The 25,772-nt window shown below is 40.8% G+C and overlaps 1 protein-coding gene across 2 annotated transcripts; it reads right to left on the bottom strand.

Moving 5' to 3' along the window:
• Nucleotides 1-710: 710 nt before the first annotated feature.
• On the bottom strand, nucleotides 711-18,327 carry LOC129863812 (corticotropin-releasing factor-binding protein-like). Of its 2 annotated transcripts, XM_055936091.1 has the most exons (8): nucleotides 18,057-18,327; nucleotides 17,639-17,732; nucleotides 16,879-17,036; nucleotides 14,477-14,687; nucleotides 12,801-12,949; nucleotides 12,286-12,403; nucleotides 2,045-2,158; nucleotides 1,374-1,463 (listed from the first exon to the last, which is right to left on the bottom strand). In XM_055936091.1, the coding sequence occupies exons 1-7, from the start codon at nucleotides 18,135-18,137 to the stop codon at nucleotides 2,058-2,060; spliced, it is 912 nt and encodes a 303-aa protein (XP_055792066.1). In that variant the 5' UTR covers nucleotides 18,138-18,327; the 3' UTR covers nucleotides 1,374-1,463; nucleotides 2,045-2,057. The 2 variants fall into 2 exon arrangements, with proteins under 2 accessions (XP_055792064.1, XP_055792066.1); XM_055936089.1 differs by lacking the exon at nucleotides 2,045-2,158 and having other exon boundaries at nucleotides 711-1,463; nucleotides 18,057-18,320.
• Between the last annotated feature and the right edge of the window lie 7,445 nt (nucleotides 18,328-25,772).

Genomic DNA, 25,772 nt, shown 5'->3' with positions numbered 1-25,772 from the left:
TGTCATGCCATATAAAAGGTGGCAGAAAGGTTGATTGTGTTCAGGGTTTTTTCTTCTTCAACAAACAGGTAGAAGACAGTGGGCTTATTGAGGCTCCGATATTTGTATTTGGGTAATATCACTGAATATCTGTTTGTGATTAATTCTGTGTACAGGAAACCAAATATGAAGTACTGTTTGACCCTAAATAAACCATAAAGCTTTAAACCATCAACCCTTGGTATCAAAAGTAGCCCACTTCTAAAAGTGTCTCATCAAGAGAATTTGTTATTGGTTTGTTTCATGTGCGATGTGGAATAATGCTGCAAAGCAATATATGAATAATTTACTGAATTAATACATTCTAATCTAAATGTAATCATGAACTAGAGGGATTACGCTTCAGGATATGGAATGACTTGGATACCAAAATATCACAGTGTTCTTTCTGGTTCTATTGAAGTAAACTCAACTAATCAAATTAGATTAACATGTCTTTAACTATTGACTATTTTAAGGGTGCTTAAATTCTGTGTAATCGGGAACTGGAGAGGGTTTTCTTGTTAGGTTGAGACATGTGACTGATGTTGACATCTTCCATTCCTCTTCATAGTGACCCCACGAGCCCCCCCCCCCCCCCCCCCCACCACCCCCCAGCATCCTTCCCCTGACAGCCAACCCTGTTAGTTCTGCGACATTTTACTGATTCAAAAATGAAAGGAATTATCATCTCCAATGAGTGCTTTCTCATGCGATTCAGTTTTATTACAAAAAAATTGTTTGATACAAATAAATATAGATAACACTAATGAACATGTATTTTACATCCTCCATTGAACACTCGCCTCCATCCACAGTCCCGTAACCACATACATCGTCTCGCAAAATAAATAGATAGAAACATTCTGTTTTTTCAGAACCCTTTCTTGTAAAGAATGTGAACCAAAAACGCCCTGCTAACACCCTCACTGGCCCGTTTGTACAGTCATGTACTGCATATAATCACACAAGTTAAACAATCTAAATACAAAATCAAAACCAATATTAGAAATGCCCACAAACACAAAATAACACTTTATTAAGCTTGAGCGCCAGCCACAATTCATTGAACATATAGTGAGCAAAAGAAAAAACGAATGAGGTACAAAATTAATAAATCTCTTTAAACTCAAAATGTAGTACAGAACAGAATTTTATGGCAACCTTCAGGCTTTTTTTCTGTGATCAGTCTCATAGTAGATTTGGCAGCCGGTGACGGGTGGTCCCCATTAGCTAGGTGGTAGATAGACAAAATGTTGGGGGAGGGGGATAGATAAAGAGACAGAGAGCTCAACCAGTGAAGCAGAAATCCTCCACACTGTTAACCTTGATCCTCTGCAGCTCCTGCCGGTCCAGCAGACGGTACTGGAACGCCACCCGGTTGACAAACTTCCCGCTGGACACCATCCTAACCACTGTGTTATCGCAACCTATCTTCATCTGGGCTGAAGGATGAGGGAAAGAGAGAGAAAAAGAGTGAAAGTCAAAAACAGTCAGACAGTATATTGCACACGGTAAGCAAAGCAACATCAAAAAACTTTCCATTCAAAAATGGGTAATAAAGATATATTCTAGTTAGGATGGTGGTGGGGTTAATAAAGATATATTCTAGTAAGGATGGTGATGATGGGTAATAAAGATATATTCTAGTTAGGATGTTGATGGTGGAAAATAAAGATATATTTTAGTTAGGATGGTGATGGTGGAAAATAAAGATATATTCTAGTAAGTATGGTAATGGTGGGTAATAAAGATATATTATAGTTAGGATGGTGATGGTGGGTAATAAAGATATATTATAGTTAGGATGGTGATGGTGGGTAATAAAGATATATTCTAGTTATGATGGTGATGGTGGGTAATAAAGATATATTCTAGTTAGGATGGTGATGGTGGGTAATAAAGATATATTATAGTTAGGATGGTGATGGTGGGTAATAAAGGTATATTCTAGTTGGGATGGTGATGGTGGGTAATAAAGATATATTCTAGTTCAAATCAAATGTATTTATATAGCCCCTCTTACATCAGCTGATATCTCAAAGTGCTGTACAGAAGCCCAGCCTAAACCCCCAAAACAGCAAGCAATGGAGGTGTAGAAGCACAGTGGCTAGGAAAAACTCCCTAGAAAGGCCAAAACCTAGGAAGAAACATAGAGAGGAACCAGGCTATGAGGGGTGCTGATGGTGGGGAATAAAGATATATTCTAGTTAGGATGGTGATGGTGGGTAATAAAGAAATATTCTAGTTAGGATGGTGATGGTGGGTAATAAAGATATATTCTAGTTAGGATGGTGATGGTGGGTAATAAAGATATATTCTAGTTAGGATGGTGATGGTGGGTAATAAAGATATATTCTAGTTAGGATGGTGATGGTGGGTAATAAAGATATATTCTAGTTAGGATGGTGATGGTGGAAAATAAAGATATATTCTAGTTAGGAGGGTGATGGTGGGTAATAAAGATATGTTCTAGTTAGGATGGTTATGGTGGGTAATACAGATATATTCTAGTTAGGATGGTCATGGTGGGTAATACAGATATATTCTAGTTAGGATGTGATGGTGGGTAATAAAGATATATTCTAGTTAGGATGGTGATGGTGGGTAATAAAGATATATTGTAGTAAGGATGGTAATGGTGGGTAATAAAGATACATTCTAGTTAGGATGGTAATGGTGGGTAATAAAGATATATTCTAGTTAGGATGGTGATGGTGGGTAATAAAGATATATTCTAGTTAGGATGGTCATGGTGGGTAATACAGATATATTCTAGTTAGGATGGTGATGGTGGGTAATACAGATATATTCTAGTTAGGATGGTCATGGTGGGTAATACAGATATATTCTAGTTAGGATGTGATGGTGGGTAATAAAGATATATTCTAGTTAGGATGGTGATGGTGGGTAATAAAGATATATTGTAGTAAGGATGGTAATGGTGGGTAATAAAGATACATTCTAGTTAGGATGGTAATGGTGGGTAATAAAGATATATTCTAGTTAGGATGGTGATGGTGGGTAATAAAGATATATTCTAGTTAGGATGGTCATGGTGGGTAATACAGATATATTCTAGTTAGGATGTGATGGTGGGTAATAAAGATATATTCTAGTAAGGATGGTGATGGTGGGTAATAAAGATATATTCTAGTTAGGATGTGATGGTGGGTAATAAAGATATGTTTTAGTAAGGATGGTGATGGTGGGTAATAAAGATACATTCTAGTTAGGATGGTGATGGTGGGTAATAAAGATATATTGTAGTAAGGATGGTAATGGTGGGTAATAAAGATATATTCTAGTTAGGATGGTGATGGTGGGTAATAAAGATATTTTCTAGTTAGGATGGTGATGGAGGGTATTAAAGATATATTCTAGTTAGGATGGTGATGGTGGGTAATAAAGATATATTCTAGTTAGGAGGGTGATGGTGGGTAATAAATATATTTTCTAGTTAGGATGGTGATGGAGGGTATTAAAGATATATTCTAGTTAGGATGGTGATGGTGGGTAATAAAGATACATTCTAGTTAGGATGGTGATGGTGGGTAATAAAGATATATTCTAGTTAGGATGGTGATGGTGGGTAATAAAGATATATTCTAGTTAGGATGGTCATGGTGGGTAATAAAGATATATTCTAGTAAGGATGGTGATGGTGGGTAATAAAGATATATTCTAGTTAGGATGGTGATGGTGGGTAATAAAGATATATTATAATTAGGACGGTGATGGTGGTGTTAATAAAGATATATTCTAATAAGGATGGTGATGGTGGGTAATAAAGATATATTCTAGTTCAAATCAAATGTATTTATATAGCCCCTCTTACATCAGCTGATATCTCAAAGTGCTGTACAAAAACTCCCTAGAAAGGCCAAAACCTAGGAAGAAACATAGAGAGGAACCAAGCTATGAGGAGTGCTGATGGTGGGGAATAAAGATATATTCTAGTTAGGATGGTTATGGTGGGTAATAAAGATATGCTGTAGCTAGGATGGTGATGGTGGGTAATAAAGATATACTGTAGTTAGGATGGTGATGGTGGGTAATAAAGATATATTCTAGTTAGGATGGTGATGGTGTGGGGAATAAATATATATTCAGTTAGGATGGTGATGGTGGGTAATAAAGATATATTCTAGTTAGGAGGGTGATGGTGGATAATAAAGATATACTGTAGTTAGGATGGTGATGGGGGTAATAAAGATATATTCTAGTTAGAATGGTGATGGTGGGTAATAAAGATATATTCTAGTTAGGATGGTGATGGATGTTAATAAAGATATATTCTAGTAAGGATGGTGATGGTGGGTAATAAAGATATATTCCAGTTAGGATGGTAATGGTGGGTAATAAAGATATATTCTAGTTAGGATGGTGATGGTGGGTAATAAAGATATATTCTAGTTAGGATGGTGATGGTGGGGTTAATAAAGATATATTCTAGTTAGGATGGTGATGGTGGGTAATAAAGATATATTCTAGTTAGGATGGTGATGGTGGGTAATAAAGATATATTCTAGTTAGGATGGTCATGGTGGGTAATAAAGATATAATCTAGTTAGGATGGTGATGGTGGTTAAAGATATATTCTAATAAGGATGGTGATGGTGGGTAATAAAGATATATTCTAGTTAGGATGTGACGGTGGGTAATAAAGATATATTCTAATAAGGATGGTGATGGTGGGTAATAAAGATATATTCTAGTTAGAATGGTGATGGTGGGGTTAATAAAGATATATTCTATTAACGATGGTGACGGTGGGTAATAAATATATATTCTAATGAGGATGGTGATGGTGGGTAATAACGATATATTCTAGTTAGGATGGTGATGGTGGGTAATAAAGATATTTTATAGTTAGGATGGTGATGGTGGGTAATAAAGATATATTCTAATAAAGATGGTGATGGTGGGTAATTTAGATGTATTGTAGTTAAGAGGATAATGGTGGGTAATAAAGATAAATTCTAGTTAGGATGGTGATGGTGGGTAATAAAGATATATTCTAGTTAGGATGTGATGGTGGGTAATAAAGATTTTTCTAGTTTGGATAGTGATGGTGGGTAATAAAGATATATTCTAGTTAGGATGTGATGGTGGGTAATAAAGATATATTCTAATAAAGATGGTGATGGTGGGTAATAAAGATATATTCTAGTTAGGATGGTGATGGTGGGTAATAAATATATATTCTAGTTAGGATGGTGATGGTGGGTAATAAAGATATATTCTAGTTAGGATGGTGATGGTGGGTAATAAAGATATACTGTAGTTAGTATGGTGATGGCGGGTAATAAAGATATATTCTAGTAAGGATGGTGATGGTGGGTAATAAAGATATATTCTAGTTTGGTTGGTGATGGTTGGTAATAAAGACATATTCTAGTTAGGATGGTGATGGTGGGTAATAAAGATATATTCTAGTTAGGATGGTGATGGTGGGTAATAAAGATATACTGTAGTTAGTATGGTGATGGTGGGTAATAAAGATATACTATAGTTAGGATGGTGATGGTGGGTAATACAGATATATTCTAATAAGGATGGTGATGGTGGGTAATAAAGATATATTATAGTTAGGATGGTGATGGTGGGTAATACAGATATATTCTAATAAGGATGGTGATGGTGGGTAATAAAGATATATTCTAGTTAGGATGGTGATGGTGGGTAATAAAGATATATTCTAGTAAGGATGGTGATGGTGGGTAATAAAGATATATTCTAGTTAGGATGGTGATGATGGGTAATAAAGATATATTCTAGTTAGGATATGATGGTGGGTAATAAAGATATACTGTAGTTAAGATGGTGATGGTGGGTAATAAAGATATATTCTAGTTAGGATGGTGATGGTGGGTAATAAAGATATATTCTAGTTAGGATGGTGATGGTGGAAAATAAAGCTATATTCTAGTTAGGATAGTGATGGTGGGTAATAAAGATATATTCTAGTAAGGATGGTTATGGTGGGTAATACATATATTTTCTAGATAGGATGTGATGATGGGTAGTAAAGATATATTCTAGTTAGGATGGTGATGGTGGGGAGTAAAGATATGTTCTAGTTAGGATGGTGATGGTGGGGTTAATAAAGATATATTCTAATAAGGATGGTGATGGTGGGTAATAAAGATATATTCTAATAAGGATGGTGATGGTGGGTAAAAAAAATATATTCTAGTTAGGATGTGATGGTGGGTAATAAAGATATATTCTAGTTAGGACGGTGATGGTGGGTAATAAAGATATATTCTAGTTAGGATGGTGATGGTGGGTAATAAAGATATATTCTAGTTAGGATGGTGATGGTGGGTAATAAAGATATATTCTAGTTAGGATGGTGATGGTGGGTAATAAAGATATTTTCTAGTTATGATGGTGATGGTGGGTAATAAAGATATATTCTAGTTAGGATGGTGATGGTGGAAAATAAAGATATATTCTAGTTAGGATGGTGATGGTGGGTAATAAAGATATACTGTAGTTAGGATGGTGATGGTGGGTAATAAAGATATATTCCAATAAAGATGGTGATGGTGGGTAATTTAGATGTATTCTAGTTAAGATGGTAATGGTGGGTAATAAAGATAAATTCTAGTTAGGATGGTGATGGTGGGTAATAAAGATATATTCTAGTTAGGATGGTGATGGTGGGTAATAAAGATATATTCTAATAAAGATGGTGATGGTGGGTAAAAGAGATATTTTCTAGATACGATGTGATGGTCGGGTAATAAAGATTTTTCTAGTTAGGATGGTGATGTTGGGTAATAAAGATATTTTCTAGTTAGGATGGTGATGGTGGGTAATAAAGATATATTCTAGTTAGGATGTGATGGTGGGTAATAAATATATATTCTAGTTAGGATGGTGATGGTGGGTAATAAAGATATTTTCTAGTTAGGATGGTGATGGTGGGTAATAAAGATATACTGTAGTTAGGATAGTGATGGTGGGTAATAAAGATATATTCTAGTTAGGATGGTGATGGTGGGGAGTAAAGATATGTTTTAGTTAGGATGGTGATGGTGGGGTTAATAAAGATATATTCTAATAAGGATGGTGATGGTGGGTAATAAAGATATATTCTAATAAGGATGGTGATGGTGGGTAATAAAGATATATTCTAGTTAGGATGGTGATGGTGGGTAATAAATATATATTCTAGTTAGGATGGTGATGGAGGGTAATAAAGATATACTGTAGTTAGGATGGTGATGGTGGGTAATAAAGATATATTCTAATAAAGATGGTGATGGTGGGTAATTTAGATGTATTCTAGTTAGGATGTGATGGTGGGTAATAAAGATATATTCTAGTTAGGACGGTGATGGTGGGTAATAAAGATATATTCTAGTTAGGATGGTGATGGTGGGTAATAAAGATATTTTATAGTTAGGATGGTGATGGTGGGTAATAAAGACATATTCTAGTTAGGATGGTGATGGTGGGTAATAAAGATATATTCTAGTTAGGACGGTGATGGTGGGTAATTTAGATGTATTCTAGTTAGGATGTGATGGTGGGTAATAAAGATATATTCTAGTTAGGACGGTGATGGTGGGTAATAAAGATATATTCTAGTTAGGATGGTGATGGTGGGTAATAAAGATATTTTATAGTTAGGATGGTGATGGTGGGTAATAAAGATATATTCTAATAAAGATGGTGATGGTGGGTAATTTAGATGTATTGTAGTTAAGAGGATAATGGTGGGTAATAAAGATAAATTCTAGTTAGGATGGTGATGGTGGGTAATAAAGATATATTCTAGTTAGGATGGTGATGGTGGGTAATAAAGATATATTCGAATAAAGATGGTGATGGTGGAAAATAAAGATATATTCTACATGGAATGGTGATGGTGGAAAATAAAGATATATTCCAGTAAGGATGGTGATGATGGGTAATAAAGATATATTATAGTTAGGATGGTGATGATGGTTAATAATAAAGATATATTCTAGTTAGGATGGTGATGGTGGGTAATAAAGATATATTCTAGTTAGGATATGATGGTGGGTAATAAAGATATATTCTAGTTAGGATGGTGATGGTGGGGTTAATAAAGATATATTCTAGTTAGGATATGATGGTGGGTAATAAAGATATATTCTAGTTAGGATATGATGGTGGGTAATAAAGATATACTGTAGTTAAGATGGTGATGGTGGGTAATAAAGATATATTCTAGTTAGGATGGTGATGGTGGGTAATAAAGATATATTCTAGTTAGGATGGTGATGGTGGAAAATAAAGCTAATATCTAGTTAGGATAGTGATGGTGGGTAATAAAGATATATTCTAGTAAGGATGGTGATGGTGGGTAATACATATATTTTCTAGATAGGATGTGATGATGGGTAGTAAAGATATATTCTAGTTAGGATGGTGATGGTGGGTAGTAAAGATATGTTCTAGTTAGGATGGTGATGGTGGGGTTAATAAAGATATATTCTAATTAGGACGGTAATGGTGGGTAATAAAGATATGTTCTAGTTAGGATGGTGATGGTGGAAAATAAAGATATATTGTAGTTAGGATGGTGATGGTGGGTAATAAAGATATATTCTAGTTGGATGGTCATGGTGGGTAATAAAGATATACTGTAGTTAGGATGGTCATGGTGGGTAATAAAGATATATTCTAGTTAGGATGGTCATGGTAGGTAATAAAGATATACTGTAGTTAGGATGGTGATGGGGGGTAATAAAGATATATTCTAGTAAAGATGGTGATGGTGGGTAATAAAGATATATTCTAGTTAGGATGGTGATGGTGGGTAATGAAGATATATTCTAAAACGGATGGTGATGGTGGGTAATAAAGATAGATTCTAGTTAGGAGGGTGATGGTGGGTAACAAAGATATATTCTAGTTAGGATGGTGATGGTGGGTAATAAAGATATATTATAGTTAGGATGGTGATGGAGGGTAATAAAGATATATTCTAGTAAGGATGGTGATTGTGGGTAATAAAGATATATTCTAGTTAGGATGGTGATGGTGGGTAATAAAGATACATTCTAGTTAGGATGGTAATGGTGGGTAATAAAGATATATTATAGTTAGGATGGTGATGGTGGGTAATAAAGATATATTATAGTTGGGATGGTCATGGTGGGTAATAAAGATATATTCTACTTGGGATGGTGATGGAGGGTAATAAAGATATATTCTAGTTAGGATGGTGATGGTGGCAATAAAGATATTTTCTAGTTAGGATGGTGATGGTGGGTAATAAAGATATATTCTAGTTAGGATGGTGATGGTGGGTAATAAAGATATATTCTAGTTAGGATGGTGATGGTGGGTAATAAAGCTATATTCTAGTTAGGATGATGATGGTGGAAAATAAAGATATATTCTACATGGGATGGTGATGGTGGAAAATAAAGATATATTCCAGTAAGGATGGTGATGATGGGTAATAAAGATACATTCTAGTTAGGATGGTAATGGTGGGTAATAAAGATATATTATAGTTAGGATGGTGATGGTGGGTAATAAAGATATATTCTACATGGGATGGTGATGGAGGGTAATAAAGATACATTCTAGTTAGGATGGTAATGGTGGGTAATAAAGATATATTATAGTTAGGATGGTGATGGAGGGTAATAAAGATATATTCTACATGGGATGGTGATGGTGGAAAATAAAGATATATTCCAGTAAGGATGGTGATGATGGGTAATAAAGATACATTCTAGTTAGGATGGTCATGGTGGGTAATAAAGATATATTCTAGTAAGGATGGTGATGGTGGGTAATAAAGATATATTCTAGTTAGGATGTGATGGTGGGTAATAAAGATATATTCTAGTTAGGATGGTGATGGTGGGTAATAAAGATATATTCTAGTTAGGATGGTGATGGTGGGTAATAAAGATACATTCTAGTTAGGATGGTAATGGTGGGTAATAAAGATATATTATAGTTAGGATGGTGATGGTGGGTAATAAAGATATATTATAGTTAGGATGGTGATGGTGGGTAATAAAGATATATTCTAGTTAGGATGGTGATGGTGGGTAATAAAGATATATTCTAGTTAGGATGGTCATGGTGGGTAATAAAGATATACTGTAGTTAGGATGGTGATGGTGTGTAATAAAGATATATTCTAGTAAAGATGGTGATGGTGGGTAATAAAGATATATTCTAGTTAGGATGGTGATGGTGGGTAATAAAGATATATTCTAGTTAGGATGGTGATGGTGGGTAATGAAGATATATTCTAAAACGGATGGTGATGGTGGGTAATAAAGATAGATTCTAGTTAGGAGGGTGATGGTGGGTAATAAAGATATATTCTAGTTAGGATGGTGATGGTGGGTAATAAAGATATATTCTAGTTAGGATGGTGATGGTGGGTAATAAAGATATATTATAGTTAGGATGGTGATGGAGGGTAATAAAGATATATTCTAGTAAGGATGGTGATTGTGGGTAATAAAGATATATTCTAGTTAGGATGGTGATGGTGGGTAATAAAGATACATTCTAGTTAGGATGGTGATGATGGGTAATAAAGATATATTATAATTAGGATGGTGATGGTGGGTAATAAAGATATATTATAGTTAGGATGGTGATGGTGGGTAATAAAGATATATTATAGTTGGGATGGTCATGGTGGGTAATAAAGATATATTCTACTTGGGATGGTGATGGAGGGTAATAAAGATATATTCTAGTTAGGATGGTGATGGTGGCAATAAAGATATTTTCTAGTTAGGATGGTGATGGTGGGTAATAAAGATATATTCTAGTTAGGATGGTGATGGTGGGTAATAAAGATATATTCTAGTTAGGATGGTGATGGTGGGTAATAAAGATATATTCTAGTTAGGATGATGATGGTGGAAAATAAAGATATATTCTACATGGGATGGTGATGGTGGAAAATAAAGATATATTCCAGTAAGGATGGTGATGATGGGTAATAAAGATACATTCTAGTTAGGATGGTAATGGTGGGTAATAAAGATATATTATAGTTAGGATGGTGATGGTGGGTAATAAAGATATTTTCTAGTTAGGATGGTGATGGTGGGTAATAAAGATATATTCTAGTAAGGACGGTGATGATGGGTAATAAAGATACATTCTAGTTAGGATGGTGATGGTGGGTAATAAAGACATATTCTAGTTAGGATGATGATGGTGGAAAATAAAGATATATTCTACATGGGATGGTGATGGTGGGTAATAAAGATATATTCTAGTTAGGATGGTGATGGTGGGTAATAAAGATATATTCTAGTAAGGACGGTGATGGTGGGTAATAAAGATACATTCTAGTTAGGATGGTAATGGTGGGTAATAAAGATATATTCTAGTTAGGATGGTGATGGTGGGTAATAAAGATATATTCTAGTTAGGATGGTGATGGTGGGTAATAAAGATATATTATAGTTAGGATGGTGATGGTGGGTAATAAAGATATATTATAGTTGGGATGGTCATGGTGGGTAATAAAGATATATTCTACTTGGGATGCTGATGGAGGGTAATAAATTTATATTCTAGTTAGGATGGTGATGGTGAAAAATAAAGATATATTCTAGTTAGGATGGTAATGGTGGGTAATAAAGATATATTCTAGTTAGGATGGTGATGATGGGTAACAAAGATATATTCTAGTTAGGATGGCGATGGTGGGTAATAAAGATATATTCTAGTTAGGATGGTGATGGTGGGTAATAAAGATATATTCTAGTTAGGATGGTGATGGTGGGTAATAAAGATATATTCTAGTTAGGATGGTGATGGTGGAAAATAAAGATATATTCTAGTTAAGATGGTGATGGTGGGTAATAAAGATATATTCTAGTTAGGATGATGATGGTGGGTAATAAAGATATATTCTAGTTAGGATGTGACGGTGGGTAATAAAGATATGTTCTAGTTAGGATGGTGATGGTGGAAAATAAAGATATATTCTAGTTTGGATGGTGATGGTGGGTAATAAAGATATATTCTAGTTAGGATGGTCATGGTGGGTAATAAAGATATATTCTAGTTCGGATGGTGATGGTGGGTAATAAAGATATATTCTAATAAGGATGGTGATGGTGGGTAATAAAGATATATTCTAATAAGGATGGTGATGGTGGGTAATAAAGATATATTCTAGTTAGGATGGTGATGGTGGGTAATAAAGATATATTATAGTTAGGATTGTGATGGTGGGTAGTAAAGATCTACTGTAGTTAGGATGGTGATGGTGTGTGTGCCGCTCACCGGGACCGTTAAAGTTGTAGCAAAGGTCAGCTACAGGGAACATTTTAGACGGGTCCATCCCGTTCCCTCCCAGCAGCTCCACAAAGTCCCCTGCTCCCGCACAGCCTGGGATAGACCTCTGTAGAGAGAGACCAGCTCAATGGATTAACAAGTATTTTTACTTCCCTCCCTTTCTTTCTTCCTTCCTTCCATCTTTCTTTCTTTCCTTCTACCCCCTCACACTCATGTCCACTGACTCCAAGCATCCACTCATCTTCACTGCGAGCTAACACAGTTCTCTAGGTCTTTGGCAGGGTAGTTCACTAAACCACCTCCTGCCAGAAGCCAGAATCGCTGATGTTTTTCCTATTCTTCCCCTCTTATTAGGATTTTTGAATGACCTGTGACACCTAGTTAGTGGAATCTCTGGCTAATTAGTGAGTGACATTAATCAACCAAAACATATCCCGGGGCGAAAAGAAAATGAGCAGTGCTTCGGACCTCTAGGCTCAGATGTTTCCCTGCTCAGGGCTCACCTTGATGGGGAAGTCGTTGAGGTGTCCCAGGCTGAGCTCAGCAATCTTGATCTCTACAGGGTAGATGATGGAGAAGCTGCAGTTCCTGTGCTGCTGGGGTATCACCATGGTGAAGCTGCCCTCTGGTGTCTGTGAGATGATATTACAGGCTGTAGGGGGAGAGGTGGGGGTGGCATGAGATAGGAAAGGGATAACTCGTCAGTTGCACAACTGAATGCATTGAACAGAAATGTATCTTCTGTATTTAACCCAACCCCTCTGGATCAGAGAGGATCGGGGGGCTGCCTTAATTGACGTCCATGTCATTGGTGCGCGGGCTGGGGGATGTTTCAGTGTCTCAAGGCGTGTTGACCTTATAGCAAAAATGCATCCATTTAAGTGGGCAAAATTGCTTAGTACAAATGCAAACACACACACACAAGTACGGCTTAGACGTGAGCAGCTTGAACAACCTAAAGGGTCACCTAAAACATTAGCACACAACCCTGGCATTATAACGTGGTATAAAGTACTATTATAGCATTACATTGGCATCCTGCCCCATGTTGGCACACCTAATAGCACGCCTGTTATTACAGCCCTTGGCCTTTCTGTACAATGTTTTCCAGTATTTTATTAATATTTTTCACTGGCATTGGACGTGGGAACGGGAGAACCCTTTTTCTCTCATTCGGAACGATATCTCTTCATAAATATCCTTACTTCTATATGCGTTATCTAATTTCGAATGCCTGTGGCATCCGACCACAGTGCCAGTATAGGCACTTTGTTTCTAATGAAGACCACAATGTTAATTCTAGAGGAATTGTAGAGGTAACTTTGTCCATAATTACTACTTCAACTGGCCGGTGTGATTTCTCTTTAGAGAGCGGAACAAGCGTGACCTTGGCCAAAAGGAATAAAAGGCTCTACATGGTCAATCTTCTTATTTATTGTTACTTAATCTTTATTTAACTAGGCAAGTCAGTTAAGAACAAATTCTTATTTACAATAACGGCCTAGGGACAGTGGGTTAACTGCCTTGCTCAGGGGCAGATTTTTACCTTGTCAGCTCGGGGATTCGATCTAGCAACCTTTCAGTTGCAGTGGCCGTACAGCATTTACTGCACTGAGGCCTCTACAGAAGTCAGATCATTTATAGGCCTACTTCTTGCACTTCGTGGAGCAGATCAGAGCTGTTGTCAAGGAAATGAGTTTGTGTTTATACAGGACCTCTTGCTCCCACCTACCATCAACTAATCATGTCAATGCAGAGCTCCACAGAGCCCGACGCATTGTTACAACATTTGGGAGGTACGCGGCGATGCGGTACGGAGCTCCATTTGGCTTCCGCAAGCCTCCGGAGACTCTGCAATTGCTTCAAGCCTTCTCTACGGTGCCCCCCAGAGCAAGCATAAATTGGCTTTAAGCTTGAGTTGTCCGGATCTTTTTACACTTCAAGGAAATCCGTACAAGTTATATCTTCGACTACCTCTGGACGTGGTCAGGAAGATCTAATCACAATCAGTTCACAATGCGACTTGATTGTCTACACCTGTCGACAAATGTGGGCACAATCAGAATGTGGAGAAGATCAGGACAACTGATGTGGGGCTTCAGTTCATGCACTCAAAGTACAACCTTAAAGGTCATTAACACGAAGTCTGGCCACCAGGCTGGTGCAGGTCTCTACTCACGGAAAGGGTTGATGGGTTTCCTGACTGTCAGCGTGAAGGAGCTCCCGGCAGTGTGAATGCGGAAGAACAGCATGGCAACATTCTGAGACGACCGCACGGTTCTCCTGACCGTCCCAGAGTCGCAGTAGTCCACATAGCGTTCCATCAACGGCAGGGCGTGGTCCTGGGAACTAGGGAACTTCTCTCCCTTCATCACCCAGCCGTCAAACACCTGGGAGAGGAGAGAGATGTGGACTTCATCAAAAGCATTCAATCAAATCCAATCCCCAGAAGTTTTCTCTGTACGCATAACGAGGGTTCCAAAAAATGCAGATGAACAACCTGTTCACTGTAATTGACTTTTAAAGGTGGATTCCGTTTGCGCCAGTGTTCAAATCAAGAAGTGACTCTGTTGTGTCTGCGTGTGGTTAATTCCAAACAAGGTATCACCTAAGAACTAACCCAAGATAGACCACAGGGTATCGTTTCCAATGGGAGCAAGTTAAGCATAGTGGGCAGAACAAGCAAGGCGGTGGGCAGAGCCAAGCACAAGCTAGCGAGATCCTATTGGCGCGTTGTAGCATGTATTTGCATATTTCCGTTAGAAAATGCGTACTCTGTGACTCAATTTGCCCTTGCACTCCTTCTAAACAATGCAATTTTTTTTAAACGTCAAATTTCTACAGTTAAGTTTAGCCATTAATTCCGACTGATTAACTCTTTACACTCGAGGGAATTGGCCGATATGAATATGGCTAAATTGAAACGTTTCTTACAGAAGAAATGTGAAAAGCAAATGCATAAGCATGGTAGCAATTGAAAGGAACAGTTTTGAGATCGTGGGGAAATTATCTGACCAAAGTTGATGAAACAACAGTTCACCTGACACAAGACTGAATCCAAACATTACACTGTTGATTTTATGCGCATTTGACATTTACTGTACTTTTCACCGCATTTGTTGATAACGAAATCTGATAACGATTCTGAACATTTAGTAAGATGAATAGAATATTCCTGGAAAATTTGAGGTGGGTGCAACATAAGACAGAAAAATGACAAGGATTTGAGTGAGAGGACTAACTCCAAGTGGCCAAACATCCCTCCAAAGCGTTTACAGTTCCAAAGTAATTCCAATACACTTTTATGACTCAAAGAAGAGTCCTCAACTATATGGTGCTGTAGCTCTCCCATGTGCTGTTAAGGAACTAGAACAAGCACACTTGTAGTTGTTTTGTTTGGAACACAGCCCTGCATCCAAACACAATTACTGTAAAAACATTAAAAAAACACATCTCATTATAAATCGCAATCTGTGTCAGGTGGGTGTTACTTGCGAGCTTGTTCTGTTGCCAACATAACAAGACAAGTTATAAAATATGATGTAAGGTAAGTGTAAGGCTTTCCACAAGGCAATTCAGAGAAACCGATCGTCATTTTGGGGCGCAGAGAAAGGAGTCATGCGCACGTTCAGGCGGGTGTTCTTCACAATGAACAACCCAGGGTACGACCATGTCATCTTGTGGCTGTACATCAAACACAGCGATGAAAAAGACGTTGACACTGTATATGACATGAGTTGTATAATATAGAAATGTGAAGTGCACATTTGGACTCACGGGTGTTTGGCTTGCTTGTACGACATCAAATCAGTATTTATTATAATCCTCAACGTCTCATCTTTCAAAATACTGCTTTCCGATTAGGTGCTTATTAGTGCCCAAAGATGCCATTTTCAACCCACATATGCGTATGAGTGTAAAGGGCTATGGTAAGGATTAAGGATTGGGATAGGGTTAAAACAGAAAAATACAAAGAGTGCCTAGCACTGGGATTGAACACGCCATCCTTGGAGCCTACTAGATGGTAATAGGTGCTCAGGTTGCCCCTAGTGGACGGTATTGGAGGTATCTCCCGATGTCCTGGGGACTTGGACAAACGTTGAATACTGAAGTCGATCTGGTATGACCTGGCTGTAAATCAAGGGTGGGACTCAATTGAAGCCTTAGCACAAATTCACAAAAGTCAAGTAAGAAAACGACACCGGAAAATACCCTATGTTACCCTTGGTGACAGCATCTGCTAAGTGACTATATCATTTTGTGGTATTTAGGAGTCTGTAATTATCTTCTACTGAGAACGAGTGTTCCCAGGCCAGGGGGTAAGGTGAGGGATTACGCCTAGCCACGGGGGAAGAGCACTACTCAGACCTGGGCACGAATAACAACAAAATAATCTGCCGGGAATTTCATCCCATCATCCCATTGTCTGGAAAAGTGAATCTATCCCTGGACCTGGTGGTGCTGATGTCAGTTAAGGTGAAGGTGGGAGGGGAATAGTATTTGGGATGTATGTGGGTGTGAAAGAGGTGGTGTGTGTGTGTTTGCTGTGCGTGTGTACTTTGCATGTGTGCGTGCGGTTACCTTGATGAAGTCTCCTCCCCTGCAGTCGATGTCGACACTGTCATACTCCACACTGATGACCTGTTCGGGCTCAGCGATGAAGAAAGCAGCACAGCTGAGCTGAGGCCGGTCTGCTGTGAAGGTGAACTGACCCTCTACTGCCACCATGTCCAGACAACCTGAGAGCGGGAGAGGATGAGGACGGGAGGAAGAAAGGGAAGGTGGTAGAGAAGGATAGGGAGAAGGAGGAGAGAAAGAGGGGAGAGATAGGGAAGAGGGGAAGAAGGAGGGAGATGGGTGTGGGAGTAACAGAGAGGGGGAGAGTGGGAGATATAGAGACAGAAAGAGAGATGACATGGAGAGGGAGAGAGAAATGGAGACAGAGACAGGGTTAACATTAAATTGTGTGCACATTGGCTGTTTATCTTTTTTTCTGACAAAAAAATGCAATCTAATATACATTTCCAATTCCTCAAGTAGTATACATCAATTTGTAAATTTAGTCAATAAAGTTATATTCAGATTATAATTATATAAATTACAAGAGGCCTAAATCACACATTTATTATTTTCGATTATATAGTATTCACACAAATCCGTTCACAATTGTAACTGAAAAATTCAAAATTTACATTTTTATAAACCTTTCATGCTAAATAAAAGCATTTTTGAAGATTTGATCATGTCGGCAATTTGTTTTTATTGCTTCACAGATCGACCGTGTATACGGCAAATATGCATAATAAAGGCTTTTAAGAAATTACTTCAGTTAGTTACTTACGGAGGGGTCGTCTGTAAATTAATGTCTCGGGTATTTCTCTTTTGAGCTCTGAATTAAGAAGTGCAAATAATCCCTCTGGTGTAATGTCATTTTCCTGCACACAAAAACAACCACATTTAGATAATATTTAGAAAAAGAGGGTCAAGATTTAATGTGGACAAGTGACAACAATATACCGTCAAGCAAGATAACTCAAGTGTTTTAGTAAAGGTTAGAAGCGTACGTAATGCATAAATCAAGTGCACAATGACAGTTATTACAATGATAACATTATTTGACCGAGTACAAAAAGTTGTAACAACTTTTCTCATACAGAAAACATTATTGCATTAATTGAGCTCGTATGACAAAGTCTCGTACATTAAACACATGGGAACGAAAAAGGTAAATTAAGGGCAAAGTGACTTCTGAGGCTTACCTCGATGTATCTGGTGTCTCCCTTCAGAAATGACAGACATAACACAAGGAAGAAAAGCTGCTCTCGGAAAGTCCCCTCCATATTGCTCAGTATCTTTGTATGGAGTCTCTATCGCACCTCAAGAACAGAACAGGGGAAAGTCTGGTCCCGCGCTCCAAGCCGCACTCCTCTTTTATAGGTCGACACACCGCGCGCGCCTCAATAAAAACGTACGCGGTAAAGATCAATGGATACACTGTCCCTCATATAGGCTCTACCAACCAGATTGTGTGTTTGTGACGAGGGCAAATCAGGAATCACCGTGTGCCTGTGACTCTGTGTCAGATGAGCAGAGAGAGAGAGAGAGAGAGATGAGCAGAGAGAGGGGGGGCTTCACTTACTAACCTCCTGCTAGAGACACATATTTCCCTCAGATTACACAGACCAACAAAGAATTTGAGATCCAATTTTGATAAACTCTCATATCTATTAGGTTAAATACCAGTGTGTCATCACAACAGCAAGATGTGTGACCTGTTGCCACCAGAAAAGGGCAACCAGTGAAGCACAAGCACCATTGTAAATACAACCTATATTTATCAGTTTATTTATTTCCCCTTTTGTACTACAACTACACAATTTGCACATTGTTACAACACTGTACATTTGAAATGTCTCTATTATTTAAAAAATGTTGTGTGTGTTGTGCTTACAATTTCGGATTGTTTATTTCACTTGTGTTTATGATCTATTTCACTTGCTTTGGCAATGTAAACATAGGTTTCCATGCCAATAAAACCCTTTAAATTAAATTGAATTCAGAGAGAGAGAGAGAGAAAGAAAGAGATAGAGAGTGAGAGAGAGAGACAAAGTGAGAAAGAGACAGAGAGAGAGAGAGAGAGAGAGAGAGAGAGACAAAGCGAGAAAGAGACAGAGAGAGAGAGAGAGAGAGAGAGAGAGAGAGCGAGAGAGCGAGCGAGAGAGAGAGAAAGGGGGGAGAAACAGAGAGAGAGAGAGAGAGAGAGAGAGAGAGAGAGAGAGAGAGAAAGGGGGGAGAAACAGAGAGAGAGAGAGTGAGAGAGAGAGAAAGAGAGAGAGCACTTTGCCCATCCTTTAGCTCAACTGTCCTGTGTTTTAAGCTGTCATCACAAGGTGTAAGGTACAGAACAATACAAGTTCAATACCAGTGTTTATCTAAAAATAGTCCTTCTGAACTGTAAATTAGTGTTACAGTTGGCAGCCATTTTGTAAGATGGCCGCTACGGCCCCTAAGGCCCATGTCTAGGGTGTCTCCACATCAAAATCTTTTCACAAACCGAACGATTGAGTCAAATTTTGCAACTTAGCCTTTCCACTTTTACCGGAAACTTCCACAGATTTATATTTTGCCATACCATTCACCTCCACAGTTCTCCCTCTCATCACCTCCCTCCCTCCCACCTTCCTTCCCGACCCCCAAGCTACCAGGTCCTCCAGACATTAAGAAAGGTCAGCTCCATCCCAGCATGGCATTTAGACCTTTCTGTACCTGTCCCTCCTGTCATCCTGTTCTTTGTCACTCTCCATCAAAACCAGTGCCAGGGGGTTAAACAATGGCTGGAGGCCTTAGCCTACATCAGCTAGCTTAGCCTTGCACCATGAGTTGGCCTCTGTGACTCATAGTGACTGATTTTCAAGAAGCTTGAACCTCACCGGGTTCCAACACACCGTTGCCTTGGTAAATCATTCTAGCTGATGTCTGGCTGGTTTAATTCTTCCCTCTATTGTTGTTTAAGCAGATTTCTTGGAGCACTGACGCACTTGGGGGGTCCTGGGTGTTGTCTTAGCATAAATCACTCCGTTCCCTGTGGTCTCCTCTCTCTCTGCCATACAGCGGGAGTGCCAGGCAGACTATTGGGATGGGGATGCTCTGTAAACAAAGACTGGCCTCGGTCCAAATGTAAATGTATTCCTTCTGGAGCTTTGAAAATGGAAAGAGTGCTATGTCTTGTTGGGTTTGTAGTTTAATTGCAACACAGGCTCAGTTTGGTTTGGTTTGGTTGGCTTTGATTTGGTGTTTGCTGAGCGTAAGTGGACCCACTCGGGAAAACAAAAGGATTAATCCCAAGTGGAGTTGGTTTCCCAATGTTAAAATTGAATTTATTTTTAAAAAGGTGCACAAACGCGTGTGTCCGTGTGTGTGCGCTCACACGAGTGCTCTTTAAACCCGCCACCCCTGCCAAAATGCAATCGAGCTGATTACATCTAGTCCCATGTAAACACTGCATCCACCGCCTCTCTCTATCTCTAAAAACATGGTGCTCTGGCACTGGCCTACACGACATAACAGGCAGGGTCCTTGGTGGCCTTTCATTGAGAAATGTCAAGTGGGGCCTCAGGGGAGCTGATGGTAGAGTAAACAATTGCTCTCCATAGTCACTGAATGGCCATTTCAAGGTAAATGATGTTGTTAGCATCTATTAGCCATAATTGTTTCCTCTCTGTCTGCCTAGCATGTACACAGAGAGGTAAAATACTGTAATTGTTTATGAGGTCATGTGTTTGACGGTGGACTTATACAACTCCTTGTATATTTTGGGATGTGAACACTCCGCGTGTTTGACCTGACGAAGATCCTTTTCGGATGGAAACGTCGTCAAAAAAGCTATGAAATGGGAGCTTTAACAACGTACAGGTCTTCTTGTTCTGTACATTCACAGCTCTGTAAAATAAATATGGGATTTTGAATAATCTGCATTCTATATATAACATTTATGAATATGAAACATTAAGGGTCAAAGGGATCAAGGTCCATTTCCATTGAATATTAGGCCTATTGTGTTTGAGAGCTGCTTCTCCATAGGAACTGACTGAACTGATTTGAACCCACTTGACCTTTTCAACTGAACAGGTAATGAGCCTAATGAGCATTTGGAGTAAATCACTCTTCTTTGGCAGTAATTTGTCCCATTTATTTACAGCAGCCATCACAGTGAAATGCTAAAGACAGGAAGACTGTGTTAATTGTTAATTGGCCTGTTACCAAGTGTATTCAGAAATTGACTTTTTCCAAATTTTGTGACGTTACAGCCTTATTCTAAAATGGATTATATTGCTTTTTTCCCTCATCAATCTACACACAATACCCCATAATGACAAAGCAAAAATAGGTTTTTAGAAATGTTAGCAAATTTGTTAACAATAAAAAATGAAAATTATACATTTACATAAGTATTCAGATCCTTTACTCACTACTTTGTTGAAGCACCATCGGCAGCGATTACAGCCTCGAGTCTTCTTGGGTATGACGCCACAAGCGTGGCACACCTGTATTTGGGGAGTTTCTCCAATTCTTCTCTGCATATCCTCTCAAGCTTTGTCAGGTTGAATGCGGAGCGCTGCTGCACAGCTATTTTCAGGTCTCTCCAGAGCTGTTCGATCGGGTTCAAGTCCGGGCTCTGGCTGAGCCACTCAAGGACATTCAGAGACTTGTCCCGAAGACACTCCTGCGTTGTCTTGGCTGTGTCCTTGGGGTCGTTGTCCAGTTGGAAGGTGAACCTTTGCCCCAGTCTGAGGTCCTGAGCGCTCTGGAGCAGGTTTTCATCAATGATCTCGCTGTACTTTGCTCAGTTTTATCTTTCCCTCGATCCTGACTAATCTCCCAGTCCCTGCTGCTGAAAAACATCCCCACAGCATGATGCTGCCACCATCATGCTTCACTGTAGGGATGGAGCCAGGTTTCCTCCAGACATGACGCTTGGCATTCAGGCCAAAGAGTGCAATCTTGGTTTCATCAGACCAGAGAATCTTGTTTTTCGTGGTCAGAGTCCTTTAGGTGCCATTTGGCAAACTTCAAGCGTGCTGTCATGTGCCTTTTACTGAGTAGTGGCTTCCATCTGGACACCATATAGGCCTGATTGGTGGAGTGCTGCAGAGATGGTTGCTCTTCTGGAAGGTTCTCCCTTCTCCACAGAGGAACTCTGGAGCTCTGTCAGAGAGACCATCAGGTTCTTGGTCACCTCCCTGACCAAGGCCCTTCTCCCCCGGTGGTTCAGTTTGGTTGGGCGGCCAGCTCTAGTAGAGTCTTGGTGGTTCCAAACTTCTTCCATTTAAGATTGACGGAGTACACTGTGTTCTTGGGGACCTACAATGCTGCAGAAATGTTTTGGTACCCTTCCCAAGATCTGTGCCTCGACACAATCCTGTCTCGGGGGATTTGTGTCTGACAATTCCTTCGACCTCTTGGCTTGGTTTTTGCACTGTCAACTGTGGGACCTTATATAGACAGGTGTGTGCCTTTCCAAATCATGTCCAATTAATTGAATTCACCATTGGTAAGTTGTAAAAATATCTCAGGGATGATCAATGGAAACAGGATGCACCTGAGCTCAATCTCGAGTCTAATAGCAAAGGGTCTGAATACTTATGTAAATAATGTAAATAATGTATTTCTGCTTTTTATTTTTAATAAAGTTGCAAATATTTCTAAAAACGTGTTTTTGTCACGACTTCCGCCGAAGTCGGCTCCTCTCCTTGTTCGGGCGGCGTTCGGCAGTCGACATCACCGGCTTTCTAGCCATCGCCGCTCCATTTTTCATGTATCCATTTGTTTTGTCTTGTTCCCTACACACCTGGTTTTCATTCCCCAATCAATCTACATGCATTTATTCCTCTATTCCCCATCATGTCTTTGTGAAAGATGTTTGTGTTAAGTGTTATTTGTCGACGCGTCAGACTGGTTTGTTTTTTCCGTGGTATATCACGAAGATGTTTATTGTTTAACATAATTCTTGTGACTGTTTTGCACGTTTTTCACTTTTGCCTCAATAAAGTGTGCGCCTGTTCACAAATCTCTACTCTCCTGCACCTGACTTCGCTACCAGTACGCACACACTTGACAGAATCTTTCACCTACCATGGAGTCAGCAGGAGCAGGTACCCCGGTCAGAGGAGTCGAGGAGCGCGTCCAGGAACACGCGGCAATGCTACATCATCTCGGTGCCATGATGGATCGCGTTGACCATGCCATAGACCGCTGGGAGAGACAGGAAGTCTCTCCAGCGCCTCGACCAGCGCAACCGGGGTTACCTCTACCCGTCCCGTCCGGATCCAGCTCCAGTGGGATGCGTATCTCCCTTCCCAGGGAGTATGATGGGATGGCAAATAGTGTATAGTGCCAGGGGTTCCTTTTACAACTGGACCTATACCTGGCCACCGTTCGCCAAGCTCCCTCAGGAAGGGAGAGAGTATCCGCCGTAAAAAGAAGGCAACTCAATTACCACCCCATCGACGGGGGGATTGTGCAATAAATCTCCTGGTAGATGCTGCACTTCCCAGGAGTCACGTGTATCCCCTGTCGCAAGCGGAGACGGTGGCTATGGAGACATATGTCTCCGATTCCCTGCGTCAGGGGTACATTCGGTCCTCCACTTCACCCGCCTCCTCGAGTTTCTTTTTTGTGAAGAAGAAGGATGGAGGTCTGCGCCCGTGCATTGACTATAGATGTCTCAATCAAATCACGGTGAGGTACAGTTACCCGCTACCTCTTATCGCCACGGCGATTGAGTCAATGCACGGGGCGCGCTTCTTCACTAAACTGGATCTCAGGAGTGCGTACAATCTGGTGCGTATCCGGGAGGGAGATGAGTGGAAGACGGCGTTTAGTACCACCTCAGGGCATTATGAGTACCTCATCATGCCGTACGGGTTGATGAATGCTCCTGCATGGGCAGGGTGTAGTGGTGTATATCGATGACATTCTGGTATACTCCGCTACACATGCCGAGCATGTGTCCTTGGTGCACAAGGTATTTAGACGACTGTTGGAGCATGACCTGTATGTCAAGGCTGAAAAATGTCTGTTCTTTCAGCAGGCCGTCTCCTTCCTAGGGTATCGCATTTCCACATCAGGGGTGGAGATGGAGAGTGACCGCATAGCAGCCGTGCGTAATTGGCTGACTCCCACCACGGTAAAGAAGGTGCAGCGATTTTTAGGGTTTGCCAATTACTACCTACGTGTTTTTGGCCAGGTGGCTGCTCCCATTACCTCACTACTGAAGGGGGGTCCTGTACGTCTGCAGTGGTTGGTTGAGGCGGACAGGGCTTTGGGTACCTAAGAGCTCTGTTTACCTCGGCACCCGTGCTGGCCCATCCAGATCCCTCTTTAGCATTCATAGTGGAGGTGGACGCGTCCGAGGCTGGGATCGGAGCCGTGCTCTCTCAGCGCTCGGGCACGCCACCGAAGCTCCGCCGCTGTGCTTTCTTCTCGAAGAAGCTCAGCACGGCGGAGCGGAACTATGTTGTGGGGGCCTGGGAGCTGTTGGCTGTGGTTAAGGCTTTCAAGGCGTGGAGACATTGGATTGAGGGGGCTAAACCCCATTTCCTCATCTGGACTGACCACCGCAACCTGGAGTACATCCGGGCAGCTAGGAGACTGAATCCTCGTCAGGAAAGGTGGGCTATGTTCTTTACCCGTTTTGTGTTTACCCTGTCGTACAGACCAGGTTCCCAGAATGTGAAGGCAGACGCAGTGTCTCGGCTGTATGTCACAGAGGAGCGGCCCATGGATCAGACTCCCATTCTCCCGGCCTCCTGCCTGGTAGCACCGGTCGTGTGGGAGCTGGACGCGGATATTGAGCAGGTGTTGCGTACAGAGCCCTCTCCACTTCAGTGTCCCGTCGGGTGTCAGTACGTTCCGTCTGCTGTCCGTGACCAGTTGATCTATTGGGCCCACACATCGCCCTCCGCTGGTCATCCGGGGATCGGTCGGACGGTGCGCTGTCTGACTGGGAAGTACTGGTGGCCCACCTTGGCTCGGGACGTGAGGATTTATGTTTCCTCCTACTTGGTGTGCGCCCAGTGTAAGGCTCCTAGACACCTGCCCAGAGGTAAGCTACATCCCTTACCCGTTCCACAATGGCCTTGGTCACACCTGTCGGTGGATTTTCTAACGGATCTTCCTCCCTCACAGGGAGGAAGATCCTGGTCGTTGTGGTCGATCCTGGTCCTGGTCGTGATCCTGGTCGTTGTGGATCGTTTCTCTAAGTTCTGTTGTCTCCTCCCTCTGCCCGGTCTCCCTACGGCCCTACAAACTGCGGAGGCCCTGTTTACACACTTCTTCCGGTTCTACGGGGTGCCTGAGGATATAGTGTCTGATCGAGGTCCCCAGTTCACTTCAAGAGTCTGGAGGGCGTTAATGGAACCTTTGGGGGTCTCAATCATTCTCACCTTGGGTTTCCACCCTGAGAGTAATGGGCAAGTGGAGAGAGTGAACCAGGATGTGGGCAGATTTTAGCGGTCCTATTGCCACTTCCGGCCGGGGAGTGGGCGGCGTTCGTGCCCTGGGCAGAGCTCGCTCCGCCACTCCACCACTAACCTCTCCCCCTTTCAGTATTTATTGGGGTACCAGCCGGTTCTGGCACCGTGGCATCAGAGTCAGACCGAGGCTCCTGCGGTGGACGATTGTTTCATACGCACAGAGGAGACCTGGGAAGCCGCCCATGGTCACCTCCAGCAGACCGCGCTGTGCCAAAAGACCAGCGCTGACCGTCACCGCAGTGAGGACAGGGTCTGGCTCTCGATCCGAAACCTGCCCCTTCGCCTGCCCTGCCGGAAGCTGGGCCCGCGGTTTGTGGAACCATGCCTCAGCACTACCTGGCCTGGTGACTCCTGGCTGTCCCCAGTCCACCTGGTCTTGCTGCTGCTCCAGTTTCAACTGTTCTGCCTGCGGCTATGGAACCCTGACCTTTTCACTGGACA

This window comes from Salvelinus fontinalis, chromosome 10 (assembly GCF_029448725.1).
Source record: "Salvelinus fontinalis isolate EN_2023a chromosome 10, ASM2944872v1, whole genome shotgun sequence".
Classification (NCBI taxonomy): domain Eukaryota; kingdom Metazoa; phylum Chordata; class Actinopteri; order Salmoniformes; family Salmonidae; genus Salvelinus; species Salvelinus fontinalis.
Note: the sequence above shows the minus strand (reverse complement) of the source record. Positions and strands in the feature narration are given on the sequence as shown.